At 48.0% G+C, this 22362-nt stretch overlaps 1 protein-coding gene across 2 annotated transcripts in view; it reads left to right on the top strand.

Annotated features, from left to right (window-relative positions):
• Positions 1 to 22362, top strand: part of LOC146785802 (uncharacterized) — a 444312-nt gene that overhangs the window by 199514 nt on the left and 222436 nt on the right. For both annotated transcript variants that reach the window (XM_085635080.1, XM_085635079.1), the window contains exon 5: positions 7284 to 7490. In XM_085635080.1, coding sequence (XP_085491206.1) covers positions 7284 to 7490 — 207 coding nt within the window. The remainder of the gene's footprint in view (positions 1 to 7283; positions 7491 to 22362) is intronic.

The following is a 22362-nucleotide window of genomic DNA, read 5'->3' as shown; positions in this document are numbered from 1 at the left end:
TGAAAAGAACAACCTGTAAACCAAAATCGATACAAATACAACTTAATAACAAAGTCTTCAGTCACCTGCATTCTTGATCCATAAGTTTTCTTCTGGCAGCCAGTCGTTCTTCCTGTTTTCAGAACTGAGATCCAGTCTGCCCTGCAGCAGGGTCCTCTGTTTCTTTTTCCGCATCTGGTGGCTCAGTGGACTAAGGCATCTAAGCGAGGGAAAGGAAAAACTGAGAAAGACAAATACACTCAGGGGCCGATTCACAGAACTAATCTGAGATAAAATCCAAAACGTACCACTTTTGGTATTCACAGAAGGCATTTAGTAGTAGTAAAGTTAGGACTCCCAACTTTACTACTACTAAACTGAGATAAAATCCTTAACTTACTACTTTTGGTATTCACAGAAGGCATTTAGTAGTAGTAAAGTTAGGACTCCTATCTTTACTACTACTAAATACCTTTTGTGAATACCAAAAGTCATAAAGTTAGGATTTTGTCTCAGTTTAGTAGTAGTAAAGTTAGGAGTCCTAACTTTTCTACTACTAAATGCCTCCTGTGAATACCAAAAGAAGTAAGTTTAGGATTTTATCTCAGATTAGTTCTGTGAATCGGCCCCTCAGAGAGGGACAAATAGAAAAGCAACGAGCATGAAAGAGAGACATATCAGAAAAAATAAGGATGCGCAAAAAAAGATGGAAAGGAGAAAAAAAGCAGAGGAAGGAAAGGTGACAGATGGGAAGGAATTGCAAAACGAAAGACAAAAAACATGTTAATGGTAGGATGGGGTTTTGAAAGGATGGATAGAAGGGTGAAAGAAAGTATAGAAAGCTTGAATGGAAAAGCAACAGGATCGACAGGTGAAAGGGTGAATGGATGGAAAGATGGAAGAATGAATAGACGGAGAAGAGCGAATGGATGGATGATTGAAAGGACAGAGATGGATACATGTATATATATGTTGATGGGGCAATGGGTGAAAGTATATTTAAAAATCGAGAGGTGAAAAAAAATATCGTTGGATGAGGCAATGGGTAGATGGAAAGGTGACAGGATGTAAGAATGGATGCATAGATTGAACAGAGAATTAATAAATGCATAGATGGATGGTAGTAGGATGGAAGAATAAAAGAACCCTTCTAAGGAGGATTTGGTTTGCTCGCTTTGTGTGTTCGGCATGATTTAGGTATGTTTCAAGTGAGGGGTACTTTAATTTTCTGGCTACTCTCTTGCTCCCTGGCCTGTGAGCTTCTCTGAAACACATAAACCTTCTCATTATACTTCTAGGGCTGCAAGATCAGAATTGATGCACTTTGTATATACTATCTCTCTACTGCTCTGCAATTCTTAATTTGTAAAAAAAAAAAAGTGCTGGGCCCCAAAGTTTTGTTTAGAAGGTCGCTACCAATGCTATCAAAGACTTGGGAGGTTCCAGATGCTGACTGTCTCGGTTCCACCTGATGCCTCTTTAATCAACCACCAGACATTCCATGCCCCTTTATCTCACGTGTGCAGGCTCTTTTTTTTAATCCCTGCACTTTCCTCCTTTTATATATTTCTTTTTAATTAAGATTTTACACAGGTGAAGTGAGCATCTTTCTCCAAAACAATTAAAACACAATAACTAATTCACCACTCAATCATTACCTCATAACATTGGCAGGCAACAAAAAATAACAACGCAAACCTTAAGCAAATTCCAAATCCCCTGAATTTGGGGGGGAACAACCTTTACAACGCAACTTTTACAACGCACTACACTTCCAACGCATTTTTTACAACGCACAATCCATTACAACGCATGACATTACAACGCGTGACACTACAACGCATTTTTAAAAACTACCTTTACAACGCATTCCATTACAACGCATACTACCATTACAACGCATACCATTACAACGCATAATATTACACTACACTATCCAACACTTACTCTACTGTTGCACCCCCTGGAGTTAGAATAGTAATTTTTACCCCTATACTATCCAACACTTACCCTACTGTTGTACCCCCTGGAGTTAGAATAGTAATTTTTACCCCTATACTATCCAACACTTACCCTACTGTTGCACCCCCTGGAGTTAGAATAGTAATTTTAACCCCTATACTATCCAACACTTACCCTACTGTTGCACCCCCTGGAGTTAGAATAGTAATTTTAACCCCTATACTATCCAACACTTACCCTACTGTTGCACCCTCTGGAGTTAGAATAGTAATTTTTACCCCTATACTATCCAACACTTACCCTACTGTTGCACCCCCTGGAGTTAGAATAGTAATTTTTACACCTATACTATCCAACACTTACCCTACTGTTGCACCCCCTGGAGTTAGAATAGTAATTTTTACCCCTATACTATCCAACACTTACCCTACTGTTGCACCCCCTGGAGTTAGAATAGTAATTTTTACCCCTTTACTATCCAACACTTACCCTACTGTTGCACCCCCTGGAGTTAGAATAGTAATTTTTACCCCTATACTATCCAACACTTACCCTACTGTTGCACCCCCTGGATTTAGAATAGTAATTTTAACCCCTATACTATCCAACACTTACCCTACTGTTGCACCCCCTGGAGTTAGAATAGTAATTTTAACCCCTATACTATCCAACACTTACCCTACTGTTGCACCCCCTGGAGTTAGAATAGTAATTTTTACCCCTATACTATCCAACACTTACCCTACTGTTGCACCCCCTGGAGTTAGAATAGTAATTTTTACCCCTATACTATCCAACACTTACCCTACTGTTGCACCCCCTGGAGTTAGAAAAGTAATTTTTACCCCTATACTATCTAATACTTACCTTAAATGCAATTTAATATTATGCGTTGTAATGGTATGCGTTGTAATGGTAGTATGCGTTGTAATGGATTGTGTTGTAAAGGTAGTTTTTAAAAATGCGTTGTAGTGTCATGCGTTGTAATGTCATGCGTTGTAATGGATTGTGCGTTGTAAAAAATGCGTTGTAAGTGCATGCGTTGTAAAAGTGTGCGTTGTAACGTCATACATCCAATTTGGGTCTACCTTATGTACCACCCAGTGCTTAATTTGTGCCGTTGGTTTCGGGTGCTCACCGCTAGCACTTAATTGCCAGCACCGGCTCTCGTGACAGTGCAACGCATGGTGGCGCTCTCTGTCTAATTTTGAGATGGGCACAAAAACAGTATTTAATAAGTCAATATACATTAAAAAAGAACAATACCTGCCACTCACGCCATTAATATAGCTTTAGGTGGCCTAAAATAGTCAGAATGGTCGCACTTGACTGAGTGTGATGGTTAGTAGTTGTGTTAATGCTGTTGCCGGCAGCGCTACAAATTAAGCACTGGTACCGCTCTTCATCCACACAGCGTAATTCACTTTTACATTCCATATGCATGTCATAAGTGATAGACCGTTTCTGGCATCCTATAACTTTATCACTTTTTGGCACTGTTTTACCATACTTCATTGCCCATTTTGTGTTTTTATCTCTCTTGCCCTGTATCAAAGTTTGTTGAGAAAGATGGAGACCCTTGTCCCCCAAAAAGTTTTAAAAAAAAATCTGGATTGAACTTTTAGTTGTGTATATTTTTACTGTATTTATGTATTCTGTGCCTTTATGGCTTTGTAAATTAAGCTAAATAAAGCTTATTGACTGACTGAGTGCTGGTGGGCCCCACCTGCAACATAGCATACTTGTCAACCATTGTTCAGTGCTTAATTTGTGCTGGTGGCTGCAGGTGTTCAGAATAGGAACTTATTTATGGGGACCTAGATTTATATTTGTTTTCATCATCAGTCTTTGACCCAGAGCAAGAAAAAGAAAGGCGGAAAAGGGATAAAGGAGGTTGAAGAGAAAAATAGGAAAAAGTTGCAAGAGAGCAGGGGTTAACAAGAGCCTGCAAGAGTGAGATGAAGAGACAAGAAGTACAGGGTGTTGAAGAAAGGGGAACGAGCGAGAATCAAAACGAAACACCCTTGGTATCTGGCAACCTCGGGTTTCGGAAGTGTCATTAAGGGCTCCTAAGTAAAGATTTGTGCCCTTGCACTTATTTTTTGTTTTTACAAATTAAGCATTTTGTTTGCTGTTAGTGTTTAGTGTTATTCTTAAACTATTCTGCTCACTTCAGGGTTCGCCTCCTTGCTACATGCAGTTTTTCCCAGCAAGGCTGTCCTGTTTAATCTCAATTGTTTTAACAGTCAAGATATCAGGCCCCTCCAGATGTTCTGGAGTTTTCTTTCTCCAACATTTTGTCCCACCTTGAAGAACAATCGTGTACTGGCTTCCGTAATACACTAGCGTAATTAAACTAGTACAGTTCAACTGTGCCAGACACTGTGGCTGTTTACACCTTTCAAAGCCAGGATTACACTTCTCTGGTTCCTCCCTCTGGTCTCAGTAATTCTTTATATCTTTCCTCTTCTATTATTTTCTTAACTTTATCCTTGCACATAATCCTTGCAGATATGTTATACAGAATCTCAACATGTTCCTTACCTTTTCTTTGGCTGTTCCTAAAATATTGTACATTGTTTTCGACCTTGTGGGAAACTGCTTCTTCCCAGGACCTATCAGCACACTACCACAGATATCCTTGCATTATGAGACTGCTTGTGTGCATTACTCATATCTGCAGCATATCAGTAAAAGGTGCCAACTAGAAATGTGTTAATGTGTGGTTTAGCCTACTTCTTCATGGTGGAACTACAAATTGTGTCTATCATTAGGAGATTCAAAGTTGCTACAGTTGTTTCATAAACATTTTCATTATCACCACCCCACTGATATTAGGTTATGCTGATTTGTAAAAGGTATTATCACCCCGGGAGGTTATCCTGGCCCTGAGCACGTGTGAGTCTGGCCAAACCTAGGACACAGTGGCATTACTCGGAAAGCCAGGTCTTCAGCCTCTTGCGGAATTCAAGAAGTGATGTGGAGGGGATCAGGTTAGGAAATTTATCCATGAATCCTGTAAGCCTCTGGGCGTTATTTTCTGTCCAGAAAAGTGTTTTGTCAATGCTGAGGGCTGCTAAGAAGTCATTAAAAAGTTATTTCCATTCACACTATGTAGCGACCGGCTCACCAAGAATGGTAAAACACAGTGAGGGTAATCTAGACGTTTCTTGTGTAAGCATGTGATGTAATATTAGTTTACACTGATCAAGCTGTGTCTCACTGATGTTTAGGTTTGTACGTGCTGATGAGGTTGTCTCAATTCCTCAACACATTGTATCACTCTCCATAATGGCCAAAGACGTGCAATTCTAGAATTCCGACCTCGCGCTTCCTGGTGAAAGAGAGGGTTGAAGTGGAGTTAAGTTTGAAAGAGCCATATCCAGGAGGTCCTACCAGTCTTATCTATAGTGTGCACAATTAACTGATACCATAATCTTCAGGTTATCCAGTCAATCAAAATTCTTATGTGAATGGAATTTCAGCATTCTGCTTGAAGGAGTGCTGTAAAAACTGGCATCAGGACAAAGAGCAACTATACACAGTGTATTTTACTTCTCACCAGTGGAAGCTGATGGATTGATAATTTTTTAACATGATCCCTCCCTGAAAGGCAGTGTTTCAATGTGCAATCCCCAAAAGCAAATACTCTTAATTAGCTCCAAATCCTTTTTTATGTTCCGCGTAAAGCCATGATGTGTGGGTAGCTAAAGCTCAAAGTCAGTACATCAGCAGACCCACAACACCTGGGTTCTGAATTATATATTACTAGTATGTGTTTTGCAAAAAATCTGTTAGGAGTTTGCAATGAGGAAATCACATTTCCTCCCTCCCTCCGCTTGTAGTGTGCTAGGGATTTTTGCTCTTTACTGGGGAACCACTCCTGAGTCTGTCATTCTGGAGGCACCTTGGTGGGGGATCTCTGCATCCTTATATTTGACAGCACGTGCTAGATAAACTCCTTACAACATGCCTACCGTCCAATAACACCCCTCATGGGAAATATCTTTCCTTCTTCCTGCTGCAGGTAATTGTGTAGGAGAAATCACTTTGCCTCTTGAGCTATTGCCAATATAATGTATCACCAATGTAATGTATTCCCAATACTTGAGCTATAACCAAATTAACATAAGCCAATATTACCAATTTAATATTACTTCTAAAAGCAGATCAACAAACCTGTGAAATACATGTTTTATATTTAGCATTTTCCAATTCACTCCTTACTAAGTTACAAATATATTATTTTTTACAAACTGGACAACTTATCAGAGTTGAAGCCATGTTTCTTCACATTATACGAATTTGTTCATGTTTGCATTGTTCTTGATTTCGTTTTAGAGCAAATTTGGAAATCCTAGAAACATGTAAATTCATATAGATGGGTTATAAGCAGTTAATGTTTTTTCATCGCCTGTGGTCGTTAAATGAGCTTACCTCATATAGAGCAGAGACAATAGACGTCCTAAAGCGAACCCAGGTGAATTCTAATCCATGGTTTATCTGCTTGAAGAATTTATTTAAGACCATTGGGATGGACGTAAACCTGACCCTTATTCCAAAATATAATCTTAAAAAGATATTCTGGGATACGATTATGGAGAAGGAGGCGGCCAAACGGGTGGGCACCCTGATCCAAGATTCATTTTAAATTTGCTCCCTTTTACGAGGAATCCATTCATGAAATTGTACCTCCACTGGCACGGAAATTATTCATTCAATACCGTTTTTAAACTTTACCAACCAAAGTGTTTTGTAAAAAGTGGTGTAGTAAAGCCTTCACAGAAGATGAGTGTCCTGCATGCAATGCTTGCCCAGAGTCAATTGTCCACCTGCCATTCTTCTGCCCCTATTATAAAAATCTGTGGGCAAAGTGGATTGTGCCACTATGTAGATTGGTAGGACCTGGGTATTACTTGGAGGTCATGAGAATCTTAGCCACTGACACAAGTAGGGTGGCGGTATTTGGTCTGGACAGATTCTGGCAAGCATAATGGATCAAACGTTCCAAATGTATTACATAGTTTCCTAAATCCTTGTATAGGGCTATTTTTATTGATTTTAACTCTGCATTGCTTTTATCTATGCTGTGTTCTGTATTTTGTATACTGTTTTTATTGTTCACATTATTTTTACATTGTATGGCACTTTGCACTTTATAAGATCCTTGCAATCGAAAATAAAGTATTTTGGTGATGATGATGTAAATACATATATACCATACTGCATGTTTGATCTGTGTAACACCATTTTTGTGTTCGTTATGAGAAGAAGTGCATCACTTAAAGCAAGCTAATTTCAAAGAAATGTTATATTTACTACTTTATAAAATTACTTCACAGGTAACCCTAGCAGAGATCTTAAAACCTTCTATTGATCTAGCTGAACATGGATTCCCTGTATCGGAGATTTCTGCCAAGCTCTGGAAGGATGCAGTTACAATTCTCAAAGCTCCAAATAACAAGCACGGTCTGGAACTTTTGATTAATGGCGACACACCTAGACATGGACAGATTTTCAGAAACCCTTTTTTGGCAGATACCTTTAAGGTAAGAAAGCTGTTGAGAGGGAGGTAGATATGGTGCTATCACCATTTGTGACCAGTAAATATGAAACTCTGGCTAACAAGGGGCAGACGTCTCCCTGTCTGCCTCTCCAGCAGATTACCTTTGTCTCTGTGATGAAGAATCAATTTAATAAACCAGGCAAATGATTGCCAGTAAATCTCTCAGGCGCTTCTTTCTAACATTATGAAGATGGCAACATCTATTTTCTAGTTCCTGTGATCCAAGTACTGTTGTTTCACTGTGAGTAAGAAGAAACCAGTGCAATGAGAATGCTCCTATAATCGCTGTCTTATGAAGTCTACTGCTACAATGGGTACATTGCAGTTAGTCAGTCAGCTTGCTGCCCTTTAACGTTACTTAAATGAACAACATACAAGGATTGAGTGCCATGTCATCTCAATTCACTACTTATCTAAAGCACCAATCCATTAATACATTTTTAAGTGTCCAGACTTTTTAAGAATTTCCCCGTCCGCTTGTATATTCAGAAGGGACAAGTACTAATCCCCTAAGTAAAGGGTACTCCTGGACACCTTTGTAATTGCATATGGCTTACTCCTACCAGGTGAGGGTTGTTATCCTTGCTAATGCCTATATAGGATGGAGGAAAATACATTAAAACAATCCACAGATTCCTGGACTAGGGGAAACACATGGATCCACAGCTCCCCACTTTACAAGATGTGCATTATCTCAAAGAGGAAAAAACCCTTAATAGGCTGAAGGAAGGTGAAATTGAAAGCCACCTCCGTACAGAGATAGCTTCTAAAGTTGAGTATGACCTTAGCTGTCAGTAGGTGAAAGCATAGTTATCAAATATATTGTTTTGCAGTTACACTTATGCAGCACTTTGAACCCCTGATGAGTTGCCAACGCTCCCAACAGATGGGTAGCATGCTACACTTAAGGTGTGATTGGTTGGAAGGATGTTGGGCTTTAATGTGGTCGATTTAGAAAGCCTTTTGGTGTTGTGCATTATTACCACAGCAGCGCTCTTATCCTGTCAACGGCTGTTGCATTTAAGCATATAGTGGAGCAAAAATGAGAGAGAATCAGATTGGTTTACCTTTACATGATTGTTGTCTGGTTGGAAGGGTTTATGTTTTGGGTGCTGCCTATCTATGAAGTGTTTTGGTGTTGTACATGATGAGAAGTGAATTGAACATTTCCTGTCTCTTGGATGACATAGCTGCACTTGTGTGTGGACAGGAATAAAGTAAAATGAGAGATTTTTTAATGTGGTTAGGTCTACTATTCTTGTGAGAGTAACAGGTTATGCTTTGGGGTCAGTATCGTCTGCATTAAACTGACATCCATTTTTTCCTTGAATTTTATTCGATTGATTAATTGGCAGGTGTGATCCTTCATCCTCTTTTAGGAAGACCTAAGTCTTTACCTACCTCCATTCTAAGCGCTCTTATATTTGTATAACTCTGAGGAGAATGAGGACCAACCAACTAATTTCTTCTAGTGGGGAGAGATCAGCCTAGATTCTAGTCTTCGGACATGTGTCCTGTTCTGTAATTATTTTTTGAGCTTTACTTTGAAGAAGCACCAGCCCTTGCAATGGATAGCCCCATGGGCCATGTGTCTTGAAGGTGGAACATCTCTCGCTAGGGAAACAGTGAAGACCTTTGGGCACTGATGTGATACTTTCCTAGAGGTGATGGTGTAGGAGTTGCTATTGCGTTTGGGATCCTTTTAAATCTTTCGAGTAGGAAGAGCAGGGTTCCTATGTTTAAACCATTGCCTTAACCTATGTAAGATATAATAAGGGGGATCATTCCTTAAGTTTCTGATGAAAATTTAGAAGAGGGAAAGATGTTTCAAATAGTTTGGAGTGCTTTCTTCAACTTTGTTCCATTCGGGGGTGAGGGAAAGTCAGAGGTCCATGACCATTCCCAGATATTTTACTTCCATTGATGTTGCTGCAGGAAGACTGAGTTCTTGAGTCAGAGGAGGCCTGCTGGTTGTAGGTTGGTAGTTTTGCCACTCTTCAAAGGTCAATAGCTCTGTTTTGGAAGAGTAAAGTTTGAAGTGGTTACTCAGCATCTATTTGTTGCTAGCTCAGAGGTAACCATCATGTCATGTGCCGTCTAGATCCTTCAGGCAATCGAGCTTTAGGATGGTCTGTGTGTCTGCGTTGTTAGTGTAGCAGAGTGAAGGATTTGATGAGGTCCAGCATCCTTCCTTATCAGTTGTGGGAAAGGGTTCCCCAATGGTCATTGATTAATGGTGCCTGTTTAACAGGAATGTGGCTACATATCCAAAGAATAGGTTATTTGGCTATTTTTTGTACACCTTTTTAAGACAAAAAGGAAAGCAAGTACACTGTTGTTCACCATGTATTAGTATATAAGAGTCTCTCTATTGCACAAAACTCAGAAGCAAAGATTGTATAATTTTTCATCAGTATTCAAGTGCATAGATAATTGATAAAGCACCAAAAATATTCAGTATTAACTGGCTATCACTGCACACAAGTTCAAAAACATGAGAATGTGACCCATCTTACTGTATTTTAAGTGTGATTTCATACAGACCTCATAAGAGCTAACAAAACTATTGAACTATTGGACCCCCCCAAAAAAGTATTTTATAAAGTGATCTAATACATTGTGTTTAAAATGAAATTTTTGAGGATCATTATGGACTCATGATATCTCAAAAGTCCTTCATGACCCATAGACTATTTTGGTGAATGAACACCTTAGGGAGTGTCCCTTAGGGGCCCTTAAGTATTAGTTATGCTCAGTTCATTCCTCATTGGAGGTTCCACAGCACATTTGTTGGAAGAACTCTCATACCCATTAGCTGATGAAAATCAGCTGGCTTGCTTGCAGAGATCATTGAACTGGAAGTCGGAGAGTTGGTTGATGATTGTCTGACATTGTCTTTTCTCTTATGCTAGCCAGTTAACTAGTTGGTGAGATTCCAACTACTGACACAATAGCTGGATCTTTGTTTTTGAGACAAGCATATTTGTGATGAGATTGCAGTATGCTAAACAGTGCAGGAGTTTGGTGGAGGAGCACTATGGATTGTGACATTATGAGACACTTCTATGTAGTTCGTTGTGATTCAGCCATTTCTTGGTCTTTTGTTTTAATGGACTGAATTCTGTCTTCATTTTTGTTATCTTTTTTTTAAGCATTGGATCTTTGTTATATGGGCAATGCATGTCAGCGTCTTCAGGGGTATCTGTTTGTTGAAACCTTTGTCTCTTTTGTTGAGCACTCCCGTTTCTCTTACTTGCTTCTGGGAGAGATGGTAGTGAGATGGAGGTCAAGTGCTGAGAGGTTTGTATTGGTCCACAGGTGGTAGCCTTCTTGTTCACTGCTCCTGTAGTACTTCACACATTGGAAAATGAGACACGATCACTACAGCTAATGTTAAGGTTTCCTGGTATTGTGGCAAGTCTTGGTGGAGCAACAATTGTGTCCCAGGCATATACAATTAATGGTGGTGATCATCAGACAAGTTGGGATAGGCTGAGGGCCACCTGGTTCATGATGAGGGTCTTGGCTGGGTGTCTTTGTGGCATTAGAACCAGTTGTGCAGGTCCGTCGAAGATGCAGAGGTTTTTGTGGAATGATGTTTTGCATGAGCTAGCATGAAAAGAAACATTTGTGAATGCTCTGTTGATTGGTGGCAGTCATTATATCTAGAGAAATGAACAGGAGAATATGGGTGAGTGAGACCAATGGATGAGAAGTGATAGTACGTTATATCACACTGAAGCTTATGGTCGCCAAGATGTCTTTGAAAATTCTGCACTGCCTTAGTTACACAAATGTTCATTGCTTATTGATAGCAGATACATTGTCTCTGTTGCCATTTTGCAGTAAAACCTTGGCTGTAAGATTTAAATCTCTACAGTGAAATTAAACATCACCTCGAAAATGTGAATTTAGATATTTTAAAATATGCCCTGCATCATTGACTTGTAGTGATGATTTACATTCCACACAGCAATTTCTTAAGAAATGTCTGCCCAACCTTGGGGAGCAAAATGCTACAAAAGTGGCAGAATTAGACAAGAACAGAACAAAGACATACGTCTGTTTAAAAAAGAAAAGAGCTAAACAAAGACATTCAAGTGAATTGCTTCAGGGCTGGAATAAGAAAAGAACATTGACAAAGCCAATAGTACTGGGATAACCTTTATATTTTTTTCTGAAATGAGAAGGAAAGTAAAAAACCTGCTAATAAGAAGCCACTGGGAGGGGGGGAAGGTGTGGCAACCAAGTAACGCACAGGGGAAGAAGGAGGAAGGGGTTTGTGGGACTAAGGAGAGAGGGCTGGGATGGGAGAGTAAGAAGTACTCAGGGAAAGGAGGGAGAGTTGGGAGGGAGTAACAAGTGGGTAGTGGGGTCGGGTGAAGGGTAGCACACATGGGAAAGGGGAGATGGGCAGGAGGGAGTAAAAAGAGGGGGTGGTGGGCAGAGGAGTTAACTGAGAGAATGAAGAGCACAAAGAGAAACTTGAAGATTTCAGAATGCACTAATCGGAATTTCAGATGCAGGTAGAGGGATTTACTGTTCTGCACTTTTAAGTATCCACAGCCAACCATACACAATAGCAATATGTTGGTTTAGCAGTACACCTGGGCTAAGGATAATCCGATACAAGAGAAAACAGAATCACTGGATATCTCCAATCTGGATCTGCACTCTGCTGGGCACAGGCACCTACTGGGTCGTAGTGGATATCTAAAAATAAGATTGATATCTTTAATTAATTATCCGTGTATAGATGCCTCTAACAACTTCTGTAGCAAATAATATACCTTCAAAATATCACAACTTCACAGACTCTGGGTACTGGAGGAACTCTGACATTCATTGAACTGAAACATAAATAATTTCTATGTGTAAAAAATTGGGTTACTTGTTAAGGGAGTAAAAACCTACTAAAGCATCAACCGCAATCCTTGCCAAGGTGAAACAAAAACAAACTCCAAATTATCCTGTGCTTAACCCTCTGGTAGTTTGGCACACAAGCAAGTTAGGATTAACTTGGAGGCAATGTACAAAGTATTTATGGAATGGAACACACAAACTGTAATAAAGTGAAAACACAAAACAAGGAAAAGATTTCAGTCCAATTTAGAAAAATAGAATAAAATGTAATATATTATGACTGTAAAATGACAGAAATCCAATTAGTAGAACTGGAGATATGCAATTTTAAAATGTTAAGGTAAAAAATATTGCCTAAAAGCACAAAGCTCCAATTGTGCTTTTCTGGTCGTGCCGGACAGGGACAAAGTCACAAGTTCAGGCTGACCAAGATGGAGCACAGCCATATCCAGGGACCAAGCTAGGCCCACTGAACAAAGTACCATAAATCCTGGTTGTGGAATATTGCTTATTCTCGCAGTGAGGATGCGATGCGCAGCAGCGGTCCTGAGGAGCCGCAGGTCTGCGAACAAGAAAACTAATACTCAATATCTTTAAAACAGACATCAACATTTCTAAAAATTGTACGAGTTCTATGTCTTCATGGGAAATGTCTGAGTTTAGAAGCCTATGTATAGTGTGTCCTTTAAAGACTCAATGCCTGTTGTCATGTAATGGTGCCAATGTTCTGAGTGTTTCTCTGAAACAATAAGAGTGCTAATGTGTTTCGAGTAAAGTGCCCGGTGGGCACACAAACACGGAAAGGGAAGTCTGTGATCATGGCAGTAGAGAAATTTATATTGAGACACATGGGAGGGGTGTGAAGGATCCGGCAGGAATGGGAAGAGCGTTTGTAAAGTATAGACCTCATGCACTTCAGTGCAAGCATTGCATTGGAAGCATAAAGACACACAATAACAACAATAGCATCAAAATACTCCACATGGCTGAGTAAAACTCTAATTAAAAAAATCCCAAGCCAATGGCCGGACATCACACACAGACACACACATCCTCCTCCCCACCCGAGAAGACTCTCTCACAAAAAACACAAACCAGAGATTGAATGCACTTTGTGAAAGCATGCAGGATTTCTCTCTTTGACCCATTGACCATTCAAGGAAAAGTCAATCCTTAGAAAGACAAACGGAGATGAAAAAGGGGATAGTGCCCTCAGAGTGGGAATTTAATCATCAGAAAAAAGAAAGTGTAAGTAAATGTGGATTTGATAATGAGTTTAGTTGGACGAAACTTTTGGGGTATAGAAAGGGGACTGAGATGCCACTTGCTGCTTGACTGAGTGGGCAGGTCACATACTCCTAGTGCCGGCTCACTCCTAGAATTCAGGATTAAGGTAGGGGTACTACAAGAGTTCCCGGACAGCAGCATCTTTGTGAATTAGGCCCCTATTATGGTGCCGATCACGATCCGGTAAAAACCGGGTACGAACCGTCGGACGGAGCATATTCTCCGTCCGACGCGTACCCGGTCGAAAAAATATACAAACATGGAATTACGATTCGCACGGAAATCCCATTTCCGTACGAATCGTACAAAACCCCGACCGACGAAAATAAACATACAAATGCGATCCGGGAAAGCGCCGACCTGACGTCGGGACGCACGCAGCCTGCCATTCACGAACCAGGAATTACGATTCGCACCGATGTCATCCCGCACGGTGAATATTTTCCGGCTGCCAAAAACTGCCGGGAATTCAGGACGACGCGAACAAGGAGTACCAGTACGCGATGGACAGACAGGACGACGCGAACAAGGAGTACCCGTACGCGACGCACAGACATGGACCCGAACCTTCGTGTCATCCCGGCCCTCATAGCAGTCGACCTCCTAGCAGTCCAGGTTACGACGCAGACGCCGCAGAAGGTCAGAACAACTAAGGGAGGGGGGGAAAGGGGGGAAAAGGGGGGGGGGCAGGACCAGGGGCAGGCCACAAAACCCCCACCATAGTCACACAGCACACATGCCCTGGACATACCTGACTCCCAGGCCCTGGTCACTACGAGGGGGTGGGGCCGTGTCCAGCTAAGCCAGCGACCGCCACAACAGAAGTTCTTGACTACGCGAACCTGCAACACAACCAGACAGGTACGTCCCGTGCCCACGCCTCAAGTGCGTGGGTACGAGTCGTACCACGCCCACACCTACGTCACCCCAACAATGGCGGGACGGCTCGTACCCACATGGCAAAGGCCTGGGTACGGCCCGCAGAAGCATCACATAGCGTGGGGACGGATATGTACGGACCGTACCCCCACCCCATATGCATGGAGCGGACCCCCCACCCCAACAGTGCAAGTACGACACGTACCCCCACCCGCGGACGTATGGAGCGTACCCCCCACCCCAACAGTGTAAGTACGACACGTACCCAAACCCGCGGACGTATGGAGCATACCCCCACCCCAACAGTGTAAGTACGACCCGTACCCACACCCGCGGACGAATGGAGCGTACCCCCACCCCAACAGTGTAAGTACGACCCGTACCCTCACCCGCGGACGTACGGAGCGTACCCCCCACCCCAACAGTGTAAGTACGACCCGTACCCTCACCCGCGGACGTATGGAGCGTACCCCCACCACAACAGTGTAAGTACGACACGTACCCTCACCCGCGGACGAATGGAGCGTACCCCCACCCCAACAGTCTAAGTATGACACGTACCCTCACCCGCGTAAGTATGGAGTGTACCCCCACCCCAACAGTGTAAGTACGACCCGTACCCTCACCCGCGGACGTACGGAGCGTACCCCCCACCCCAACAGTGTAAGTACGACCCGTACCCCCACCCGCGGACGTATGGAGCGTACCCCCCACCCCAACAGTGTAAGTACGACCCGTACCCTCACCCGCGGACATATGGAGCGTACCCCCCACCACAACAGTGTAAGTACGACACGTACCCTCACCTCGAATGCATGGAGCGTACCCCCCACCCCAACAGTGTAAGTACGACCCGTACCCCCACCCGTGGACGTATGGAGCGTACCCCCCACCCCAACAGTGTAAGTACGACACGTACCCCCACCTCGAATGCATGGAGCGTACCCACATCCGTGTATGTTATGAGCGTACATATTGTGAAATAGGAGAGGTGGGTGCAGAGTCCTCCCAGCAGTGCCCAGTCACAGGAGGTGTGGGTGCCTAACACTCCCAGCAGTGCCCAGAGACAGGAGGGGTGGGTGCCTATCACTCCCAGCAGTGCCCTGAGACAGGAGGGGTGGGTGCCTATCACTCCCAGCAGTGCCCTGAGACAGGAGGGGTGGGTGCCTATCACTCCCAGCAGTGCCCAGAGACAGGAGGGGTGGGTGCAGAGTCCTCCCAGCAGTGCCCAGTCACAGGAGGGGCGGGTGCCTAACACTCCCAGCAGTGCCCAGACATGAGAGGGGTGTGTGCAGAGTCCTCCCAGCAGTGCCCAGAGACAGGAGGGGTGGGTGCAGAGTCCTCCCAGCAGTGCCCAGAGACAGGAGGGGTGGGTGCAGAGTCCTCCCAGCAGTGCCCAGAGACAGGAGGGGTGGGTGCCTATCACTCCCAGCAGTGCCCAGAGACAGGAGGGGTGTGTGCAGAGTCCTCCCAGCTGTGCCCTGAGACAGGAGGGGTGGGTGCAGAGTCCTCCCAGCAGTGCCCAGTCACAGGAGGGGCGGGTGCCTAACACTCCCAGCAGTGCCCAGACATGAGAGGGGTGTGTGCAGAGTCCTCCCAGCAGTGCCCAGAGACAGGAGGGGTGGGTGCAGAGTCCTCCCAGCAGTGCCCAGACACAGGAGGGGTGTGTGCAGAGTCCTCCCAGCAGTGCCCAGAGCCAGGAGGGGTGGGTGCAGAGTCCTCCCAGCAGTGCCCAGAGACAGGAGGGGTGTGTGCAGAGTCCTCCCAGCAGTGCCCTGAGACAGGAGGGGTGGGTGCAGAGTCCTCCCAGCAGTGCCCAGTCACAGGAGGGGCGGGTGCCTAACACTCCCAGCAGTGCCCAGACATGAGAGGGGTGTGTGCAGAGTCCTCCCAGCAGTGCCCAGAGACAGGAGGGGTGGGTGCAGAGTCCTCCCAGCAGTGCCTAGAGACAGGAGGGGTGGGTGCAGAGTCCTCCCAGCAGTGCCCAGAGACAGGAGGGGTGGGTGCCTATCACTCCCAGCAGTGCCCTGAGACAGAAGGGGTGGGTGCCTATCTCTCCCAGCAGTGCCCAGAGACAGGAGGGGTGTGTGCAGAGTCCTCCCAGCTGTGCCCTGAGATAGGAGGGGTGGGTGCAGAGTCCTCCCAGCAGTGCCCAGTCACAGGAGGGGCGGGTGCCTAACACTCCCAGCAGTGCCCAGACATGAGAGGGGTGTGTGCAGAGTCCTCCCAGCAGTGCCCAGAGACAGGAGGGGTGGGTGCAGAGTCCTCCCAGCAGTGCCCAGACACAGGAGGGGTGTGTGCAGAGTCCTCCCAGCAGTGCCCAGAGACAGGAGGGGTGGGTGCAGAGTCCTCCCAGCAGTGCCCAGAGACAGGAGGGGTGTGTGCAGAGTCCTCCCAGCAGTGCCCTGAGACAGGAGGGGTGGGTGCAGAGTCCTCCCAGCAGTGCCCAGTCACAGGAGGGGCGGGTGCCTAACACTCCCAGCAGTGCCCAGACATGAGAGGGGTGTGTGCAGAGTCCTCCCAGCAGTGCCCAGAGACAGGAGGGGTGGGTGCAGAGTCCTCCCAGCAGTGCCCAGAGACAGGAGGGGTGGGTGCAGAGTCCTCCCAGCAGTGCCCAGAGACAGGAGGGGTGGGTGCAGAGTCCTCCCAGCAGTGCCCAGAGACAGGAGGGGTGGGTGCCTATCACTCCCAGCAGTGCCCTGAGACAGGAGGGGTGGGTGCCTATCACTCCCAGCAGTGCCCAGAGACAGGAGGGGTGTGTGCAGAGTCCTCCCAGCTGTGCCCTGAGACAGGAGGGGTGGGTGCAGAGTCCTCCCAGCAGTGCCCAGTCACAGGAGGGGCGGGTGCCTAACACTCCCAGCAGTGCCCAGACATGAGAGGGGTGTGTGCAGAGTCCTCCCAGCAGTGCCCAGAGACAGGAGGGGTGGGTGCAGAGTCCTCCCAGCAGTGCCCAGAGACAGGAGGGGTGGGTGCCTATCACTCCCAGCAGTGCCCTGAGACAGGAGGGGTGGGTGCCTATCACTCCCAGCAGTGCCCTGAGATAGGAGGGGTGGGTGCCTATCACTACCAGCAGTGCCCAGAGACAGGAGGGGTGGGTGCAGAGTCCTCCCAGAAGTGCCCAGAGACAGGAGGGGTGGGTGCAGAGTCCTCCCAGCAGTGCCCAGACACAGGAGGGGTGTGTGCAGAGTCCTCCCAGCAGTGCCCAGAGACAGGAGGGGTGGGTGCAGAGTCCTCCCAGCAGTGCCCAGACACAGGAGGGGTGTGTGCAGAGTCCTCCCAGCAGTGCCCAGAGACAGGAGGGGTGGGTGCAGAGTCCTCCCAGCAGTGCCCAGAGACAGGAGGGGTGGGTGCCTATCACTCCCAGCAGTGCCCTGAGACAGGAGGGGTGGGTGCCTATCACTCCCAGCAGTGCCCTGAGACAGGAGGGGTGGGTGCAGAGTCCTCCCAGCAGTGCCCAGAGACAGGAGGGGTGGGTGCAGAGTCCTCCCAGCAGTGCCCAGACACAGGAGGGGTGGGTGCCTATCACTCCCAGCAGTGCCCAGAGACAGGAGGGGTGTGTGCAGAGTCCTCCCAGCAGTGCCCAGAGACAGGAGGGGTGGGTGCAGAGTCCTCCCAGCAGTGCCCAGAGACAGGAGGGGTGGGTGCAGAGTCCTCCCAGCAGTGCCCAGAGACAGGAGGGGTGGGTGCAGAGTCCTCCCAGCAGTGCCCAGAGACAGGAGGGGTGGGTGCCTATCACTCCCAGCAGTGCCCTGAGACAGGAGGGGTGGGTGCCTATCACTCCCAGCAGTGCCCAGAGACAGGAGGGGTGGGTGCAGAGTCCTCCCAGCAGTGCCCAGAGACAGGAGGGGTGGGTGCCTATCACTCCCAGCAGTGCCCTGAGACAGGAGGGGTGGGTGCCTATCACTCCCAGCAGTGCCCTGAGACAGGAGGGGTGGGTGCAGAGTCCTCCCAGCAGTGCCCAGTCACAGGAGGGGCGGGTGCCTAACACTCACAGCAGTGCCCAGAGACAGGAGGGGTGGGTGCAGAGTCCTCCCAGCAGTGCCCAGAGACAGGAGGGGTGGATGCCTAACACTCCCAGCAGTGCCCATGGAACGCAAAGGGTGGAGTAGCCACAGATACCATGCCCACAAATGTCAGTCAGGTGCACAAAGACCCTGCAGTACATGTACCACATGTGTGCGAGGCTGGGAGTATACGCATGCATAGGGCCAAAAAGTAAACATGTCCACATGAAGTCATGTCAATAGTCCACATACACAAGTACAATGACTACCAAGGATGCCACGAATGATGCAGGTGGAGAATGGCTCAGCATGCATGTGCAAAGTTGAAGGACTCCGTCACACACCCAGCTAATGTACACACAGCTCTGCGCTAAAGTCAGGGGACACCCTGCAAGGAAGAAGTCAGGGTACACAGAGGAAGGAATACACCTTGGGACAATTGCAACATGCAGCAACTGCTTACATGAATGGAGAAAGCTAGCTAACACCGTGTGATGGCACACAGATCCCAGGGTCCCCCCTATGAGCAGCACACTACTACATTTCCCACACACCCAACGCATGAACACCACCCACAACCATGTAGCAGCCCCACCAACAGCAATGCCAGCAAAGCAGGAGTGTTCCAAGGGCAAAAAATAAATAGCTTTATTCAGCATGATCCAAAAACTGGTATGTAGTAAGTTCAATATTTACAAAGCCCATAGGGCAGTCCAGGAGTCACAGCTGGATGGGGGACACAGTGGGATGCGTGTCCCCTAGCTTGCCTGCACAGTTACAAGCCGTTGTCTTCCACAGGGGTGAGGGCATCATGTTGGGGGGAAGGAACAGGCACCGCAGGGACAGGAGGGCGAAGGGTAGGCGACGTGGGTGCAGGGATGGAGGACTCCACCACAGGGGGTGGGGCAGGGCCAAAGGTGGATTCTAGGAGCGCGCTGCACACCTCAGCAAGGTCCTCCAGGGACTCCCCTGCACCCGAAGGAACCACAGGCCCCAAGGAGGGGGGGGGTCAGAGGGATGGGTCGCAGCGCCACTGGGGGAGGGTGTGGACAGGGGGGGGGGGGACTCAAGCACCCTGACCGTGGACTTCCTTGACCGCTTGCGGGGTGGTGTCACTGTGGGGCTCAGGGACAGAGCGGCCATGAAGGAGTCTTTGGGGGAGATGTGGCCAGGAGAGCTGATGGGAGGGGATTTGGAGGGAGTGGATTTTGTGGAATGCGGACACCCACTCTGGCTGCGTGTCACACGTTTGCCCCCCGACCCAGTGGGTGTGCCTACTTCACCCTGTGTGTGCGTGTCAGGAGGTGTGCGGCGGACCTTCCCTGCTGGTGTGGTGCCTGTGTCTGTTGTGGTGGGTGCATGCTTACGTCTGGGTGTATGTGGGACAGGCATGGGAGTGGGAAGTGTGGAAGGGGCAGGGGTAGGGGGTGGGACGTAGCGCTGCAGGAGACCCACTGCTGCAGTCAGTGTGGAGTCTATGGACTTCAGCAAGTTGCGTTGGTCAGCCTGCGATGAATGAATGCCCTCCAAGTATGCCTCCATGTTGTTGAGGACCTGGCTGTGGGCATGGAGGACATTAAGGATCGCAGTCTGACCAATCTGCAACTGCCGCTGGATGTCCACAGACTCAGCATTGGCGGCAGCAGTGGAGACAGGGGCAGGGGGTGCGGTGCCTGGCAGGAAGGAGACATGTGGTGACCGGGCACGTTGGGAAGGGACACGAGCACGTGGGAGGCGGCTGATGCCAATGGAGGGGGCGGTGCGAGATGTAGGGCTGCTGTCAGATGGTGGTGCAGCCACCGCCCACTCGGAGAGATCATCCTCGGACCCGTCAGCTTCATACTCTGTTGTGCCAGTCGACAGGTCCCCGGGTTCACTCTCCTCCGCCTCAGTCCCACTCGAAGTGCCAGCCCCGATGTCACCGCTGGCACTGGTGCTCGGTCAGTCCGCGCCGTCTGTGTCCATGTCTCCCTCCGTGTCCCCCGACGATGCTGTGGGCAGGGTGAAGAGACAGAAATTAATCATACACCTGTATACATATGTCACATGAGTCAAATCTACTTAGGTTACAGTGCATAGCCTGAAACAAAGGAAGAGTTACAAATACAAAACAAGGTACATATGTAGGCCCTGCAAGACACAGTTGTGTGACCCACCATGCCATGGAAAAACTATGGAGAGTGTTGGACAGGCCACACGAAGGGCTTGCTTCCCCCCCGCACGACAGGGCCCGAGCTCCGGCCCACCAGGCCTACCCCCGTGACAAGCCCCTGTACTCCGTCTCCCGACGGACCCTCTGCCCTCGGACCCCTACTCATCACGGGGCCCAGCCCCACCGGCTTCCCCGGCCGGGTCAAGCCGCCATCTTGGGCCCTGCACCACGCGGCCGCGTGGCCTCACCTCGACCCTAACCCCGGGCCTGGCCGGCCCGACATCCCGGCACCACCATCCACCCCGGAGGTGAGCGGACCACTTGGCAGGTCAATGGGAGAACGAAGCGTCAAGAGCTCTTCCCCCGCCAGGTGCCGATCGCCTCCAGCAGCCCCCAGGCGCTGGCTCCACCCCCTGCTGGGTGTCTGGACACCTTCGTCCCGGACCCTCCGACCTCCAAGTGCGAGGGTCCGGACATCAAAGGGCACCAGCCCTATAACTAAGGCAGCTCCGGAGCAGGAAGGCAGTTGTATCCTGGAGTCGAGAGACACCGAGTGAACTCAACCCTGACGGTCTACTGGCGCTGCCGTAGCCCGCTCTTGTGAACCATCGTCCTGCCTGCTGGCGCTGCCGCGGCCTTCTGCAACCTTCATCTTCCTGGGACCTGCTGGCGCTGCCGCGGCCCGTTGTAACGACCATCTTCCTGGGACCTGCTGGCGCTGCCGCGGCCCGTTGTAACGACCATCTTCCTGGGACCTGCTGGCGCTGCCGCGGCCCGTTGTACCGACCATCTTTCTGGGACCTGCTGGCGCTGCCGCGGCCCGTTGTAACGACCATCTTCCTGGGACCTGCTGGCGCTGCCGCGGCCCGTTGTAACGACCATCTTCCGGGGACCTGCTGGCGCTGCCGCGGCCCGTTGTATCAACCATCCTTACCGGGACCTGCTGGCGCTGCCGCGGACCGTACTGCCTAAACACCAAGCTCGAGGATTGTGAGCTCGTCATCATCTCATCTGAACTACCTGATTGGTAAATAGACTGACCCGCTACCCCCTTCCCTACCTTACGAGACTCTAATCGAGGGGACCCCTGCGTCCAGACCTCCTTGTACCATTCTACCGTATCGTAACTAAGTACCTATAAAGAACACTGAACCTTATCCGTGTGTGATCTCTGTCTGTGGGGGGGGGAAGTTACTTGTCTGTACGATCGCTGGAGACGGCTCTCCCCGGAGACCTCTCCCCCTGACCCGGCCGGCCCTCCCGGTCCGTCTACCTTTTCTAACATTGGTGGCCAGCGGCGCGATCCGAATCAACGCGTAATCGTACAGAGAGTAGCTCACCCCACGACAAAAACACGATGTCGACCAAAGAGAGCAGCTCCACCGAGAAATTCCAAATGGAGAAATTAGAAGAATACAACCACCGCGAACTGAGACAATTTTGCATGGAACTTGGCATTGCTACCACCGGCCTGAGTACCAAGGATGACCTAAAGCGCGCTCTGGAGTCATGGACAGAAACGGGGGTCACAGGACCCTCCGACCAAAGCAGCGTCACACCAGACCAAACCAGCATCACACCAGAGGGGAACGCCACGGCTCCCGAGGAGCGGGGAACGGGCCTCCCGCAAGAGGAGATCCGAGAAAGAGACAGAGTCAGATTACACGAGT

This window comes from Triturus cristatus, chromosome 11 (assembly GCF_964204655.1).
Source record: "Triturus cristatus chromosome 11, aTriCri1.1, whole genome shotgun sequence".
NCBI classification, from domain to species: Eukaryota; Metazoa; Chordata; class Amphibia; order Caudata; family Salamandridae; genus Triturus; species Triturus cristatus.
Note: the sequence above shows the minus strand (reverse complement) of the source record. Positions and strands in the feature narration are given on the sequence as shown.